The sequence below is a fragment of the Blennius ocellaris genome (assembly GCF_963422515.1).
Source record: "Blennius ocellaris genome assembly, chromosome: 12".
NCBI lineage: Eukaryota > Metazoa > Chordata > Actinopteri > Blenniiformes > Blenniidae > Blennius > Blennius ocellaris.
This window is the reverse complement of record NC_137661.1, coordinates 28,925,930-28,930,929: the sequence shown is the minus strand read 5'-3', so window position 1 is coordinate 28,930,929 and position 5,000 is coordinate 28,925,930. Positions and strand designations below refer to the sequence as shown.

General features: G+C 42.4%; 1 protein-coding gene across 1 annotated transcript in view; it reads right to left on the bottom strand.

The window, feature by feature from the left end:
- c1qtnf7 (C1q and TNF related 7) overlaps positions 1-3,820 on the bottom strand; it is an 8,662-nt gene extending 4,842 nt beyond the window's left edge. The window contains 1 exon segment of the mRNA XM_080505977.1: positions 3,620-3,820. Within this exon segment, the coding sequence (XP_080362103.1) occupies positions 3,620-3,638 (19 nt within the window). The 5' untranslated portion in view covers positions 3,639-3,820.
- Between the last annotated feature and the right edge of the window lie 1,180 nt (positions 3,821-5,000).

The following is a 5,000-nucleotide window of genomic DNA, read 5'->3' as shown; positions in this document are numbered from 1 at the left end:
AAGACGACATCTGACCAATCACAGGCTAGTGAAGACAACATCTGGCCAATCACAGGCTAGTGAAGACGACATCTGGCCAATCCCAGGCTAGTGAAGACAACATCTGGCCAATCCCAGGCTAGTGAAGACAACATCTGACCAATCACAGGCTAGTGAAGATGACATCTGGCCAATCACAGGCTAGTGAAGACGACATCTGGCCAATCACAGGCTAGTGAAGACGACATCTGGCCAATCACAGGCTAGTGAAGACGACATCTGGCCAATCACAGGCTAGTGAAGACGACATCTGGCCAATCACAGGCTAGTGAAGACGACATCTGGCCAATCCCAGGCTAGTGAAGACGACATCTGGCCAATCCCAGGCTAGTGAAGACGACATCTGACCAATCACAGGCTAGTGAAGACGACATCTGACCAATCCCAGGCTAGTGAAGATGACATCTGACCAATCACAGGCTAGTGAAGACAACATCTGGCCAATCACAGGCTAGTGAAGACGACATCTGACCAATCACAGGCTAGTGAAGACGACATCTGACCAATCCCAGGCTAGTGAAGATGACATCTGACCAATCACAGGCTAGTGAAGACAACATCTGGCCAATCCCAGGCTAGTGAAGACGACATCTGGCCAATCCCAGGCTAGTGAAGACGACATCTGGCCAATCCCAGGCTAGTGAAGACAACATCTGGCCAATCCCAGGCTAGTGAAGACAACATCTGACCAATCCCAGGCTAGTGAAGACAACATCTGACCAATCACAGGCTAGTGAAGACAACATCTGGCCAATCCCAGGCTAGTGAAGACAACATCTGGCCAATCCCAGGCTAGTGAAGACGACATCTGGCCAATCCCAGGCTAGTGAAGACAACATCTGGCCAATCCCAGGCTAGTGAAGACAACATCTGGCCAATCCCAGGCTAGTGAAGACAACATCTGGCCAATCACAGGCTAGTGAAGACAACATCTGACCAATCCCAGGCTAGTGAAGACAACATCTGGCCAATCCCAGGCTAGTGAAGACAACATCTGACCAATCCCAGGCTAGTGAAGACGACATCTGACCGATCCCAGGCTAGTGAAGACAACATCTGACCAATCCCAGGCTAGTGAAGACAACATCTGGCCAATCCCAGGCTAGTGAAGACAACATCTGACCAATCCCAGGCTAGTGAAGACAACATCTGACCAATCCCAGGCTAGTGAAGACAACATCTGACCAATCCCAGGCTAGTGAAGACAACATCTGACCAATCCCAGGCTAGTGAAGACGACATCTGGCCAATCCCAGGCTAGTGAAGACAACATCTGACCAATCCCAGGCTAGTGAAGACGACTGACACAATGTGAGCTCTCCGCTGAGGGAAAGAGAAGCAGTGTGAGCTCAGCAGCTGTTCAGCCTCACATTCCAGAAGCATGAAGGAAGAGCAGCAAGTCCTGACAACACGATCTGTTATGACGAAACGGTTGTGAAGTGAGAACAAGTTAGGAACTTGGCTGGTTCTCGTGTTCCTCAGTGGGCGAGGGAGAACCGGGGTCGTTTCTCCGGCTGAAGGAGGATCAACTGTTTGCTTCAGATTCACGACGGACCAGAGACTTTCTGGCTTTGAGGAAAATAAACAACAAGATTTTATCAAAACACATTTTGCTTTGTGACCACATGTCACAAACACACACGCACACGCACACGCACACGCACACGCACACACACACACACACACACACACACACACACACACACACACACACACACACACACACACACACACACACACACACACTTCATTCAGAGCTTCTTCTCTTACAAACTAAACCGTTTTAAACCTTTAGAGCTTTAAAAAAACAAACTGGTGTGAAATTCCAGTTCGACCGTCGATAATGAACAAACGTAAACAAACGTGATCAGGCTGCTTCGAGCGACGACGTGATTCAATACGGGGTTTTATTGTTTTATTTTCATGGATCGTGGTTCCGTTTGACGTTTGTCATTTCCCTCCTGAGGAAACGCAGAGTCAGCGAGACGCTCTAGTCTAGTCGTACGGCCAATCTTCTCTTGATGTCCGGCTCCTAGTAACTGATGAGCTGAAGTCTGACCGTCTCTACAGAAACTGACTGACAGCTCAACATGTTTATGTTTATTCTTGTTTGTTGTGCTGTAATCTAAAGACAGAGACTCCTGATGTGCTGAGCAGCTGGACTGACTCTCCTCCTCACTAAATGTCTGTTTCTACTTTTAGCACCGACAATAAACGTGTTTTTAATCACAGCCAGACACCAGCCACATTCCCAGATGCACTTCATTATGTCATTTCCTCTTTCTGTTTTAGAAAGTTTTCCTCTTTCTGTTTTAGAAAGTTTTCTTCTTGCTGTTTTAGAAAGTTTTCTTCTTGCTGTTTTAGAAAGTTTTCCTCTTTCTGTTTTAGAAAGTTTTCCTCTTTCTGTTTTAGAAAGTTTTCCTCTTTCTGTTTTAGAAAGTTTTTCTCTTTCTGTTTTAGAAAGTTTTCCTCTTTCTGTTTTAGAAAGTTTTCTTCTTTCTGTTTTAGAAAGTTTTCCTCTTTCTGTTTTAGAAAGTTTTCTTCTTGCTGTTTTAGAAAGTTTTCCTCTTTCTGTTTTAGAAAGTTTTCCTCTTTCTGTTTTAGAAAGTTTTCCTCTTTCTGTTTTAGAAAGTTTTCTTCTTTCTGTTTTAGAAAGTTTTCCTCTTTCTGTTTTAGAAAGTTTTCCTCTTTCTGTTTTAGAAAGTTTTCTTCTTTCTGTTTTAGAAAGTTTTCTTCTTTCTGTTTTAGAAAGTTTTCCTCTTTCTGTTTTAGAAAGTTTTCTTCTTTCTGTTTTAGAAAGTTTTCCTCTTTCTGTTTTAGAAAGTTTTCCTCTTTCTGTTTTAGAAAGTTTTCTTCTTTCTGTTTTAGAAAGTTTTCATCTTTCTGTTTTAGAAAGTTTTCTTCTTTCTGTTTTAGAAAGTTTTCCTCTTTCTGTTTTAGAAAGTTTTCCTCTTTCTGTTTTAGAAAGTTTTCCTCTTTCTGTTTTAAAAAGTTTTCCTCTTTCTGTTTTAGAAAGTTTTCCTCTTTCTGTTTTAGAAAGTTTTCCTCTTTCTGTTTTTAGAAAGTTTTCCTCTTTCTGTTTTAGAAAGTTTTCCTCTTTCTGTTTTAGAAAGTTTTCCTCTTTCTGTTTTTAGAAAGTTTTCCTCTTTCTGTTTTAGAAAGTTTTCCTCTTTCTGTTTTAGAAAGTTTTCCTCTTTCTGTTTTAAAAAGTTTTCCTCTTTCTGTTTTAGAAAGTTTTCCTCTTTCTGTTTTAGAAAGTTTTCCTCTTTCTGTTTTAAAAAGTTTTCCCTCTTTCTGTTTTAAAAAGTTTTCCTCTTTCTGTTTTAAAAAGTTTTCCTCTTTCTGTTTTAGAAACATCAAATAAAACACCAGATTTATTTGAACTGTATTGCAATACAGTGAGTTTTTCCATGTGATGCAACTTCACATGTTCTGAATGCATCTGTTGGATCACAGGAACGTTTTCATACCTGGACTCTGGTCTGATCTGGACAGGGGACAGGGAACAGGGGACAGGACACAGAGGACAGGAGACAGGACACAGGAGACAGGACACAGGAGACAGGAGACAGTGTCTTACCCGGCACCAGGCAGTTCATGGTGGAAGCAGCAGAATTCGTCCTAACTGTCCTCCGTCTCCTGGAGACTCAAGTCCTCCTGCAACATGTTGGAGCTTCTGGAGGAACGTCCAGGCTGCTGCTCTGCTGCTCTACTCTGCTGCTCTGCTACTCTGTTGCTCTGCTCTGCTGCTCTGCTGCTCTGCTGCTCTGCTGCTGTGCTGCTGTGCTACTCTGCTGCTCTGCTGCTCTGCTCTGCTGCTGCCTGGATCACTGCATCCAACTGTCCTCCCCCTCCTCTTCCTCCTCCTCCTTATTATGACGATGATTATGATAATAATAATAATAATAATAATGATAATAATGATAACAATAATAATAATAATGATGATGATGATGATGATGATGATGATGATGATGATGACGATGACGATGACGATGACGATGATGATGATGTCATTATTCAGTCCAGACAACTATCAGGACTAAACGTTTAGCAGCTGATCTGAACTGAACTGAGATCAGTTTCTCTCCACTTGTTGACTTGTTGACTTGAGTGAGGACAAAACAACAACAAACAATAAAGATAAGTTCCATTGTTTTCAACACCTTCAACATGCACGTTTGAACAAACCCCTCACGGCGTCTCCCAGATGACGTCATCGCTCCAGCACTGCGGTGTGGAGCTGCTGCTGCCCCCTGGTGGACAGACCGGAGCGCACGTTACATCCAAATACTTCTTCTGCTGTTTGTGTTGTTTTGGGCTAAATTCCCTCCTGCTGGGCGACTGTGGGACACAAAACCCCTCTGGGCTCATCAGCCCACTGATCCAGCTGTTTGTCAAACCTTTGTTTTCTGGAACTCGTCAAACATCCTCACTCATGTTGTGAGTGAATTCAAATAGTTTCATTTGAAAACTTGATTTAGGACATGTGGGAACTACAACAAACAAAAAATAAAATAAAAACACAAACAAACAAGCAGAGCAGAGCAAAACAAGCACTAAAAAGTAACAAATATCTAAATAATTAATGACCCGACATCCAAAAAAGAGTCGGAAGAAGCAAAGATTAGTTCTTATTCACCTCAAGCATCAATCATTCAAAACCATGTAGTTTTATTATGCACAGATTTACCTACAAAATCGATAGACACATGAATAAATCATCAATCCTCTTGTACTCTGGTTCCATGGTTTCCTCCTGAACGACCTCTGACCTCCATCCACTGACTCCTGACAAACATTCTACCATGTTGGAACTTCAACTCCTCTCCAGTTGTCACCCGGCCTCGGGTCAAATAGTTTGGAATATTTGAAGGAAGTTGCTTTGTGTTAGTCAAAGATTTACCAGGTCAGTGAATTTTAGTACTTTAGGTCTGAAGAGTGGATTTTTATGATCTCTA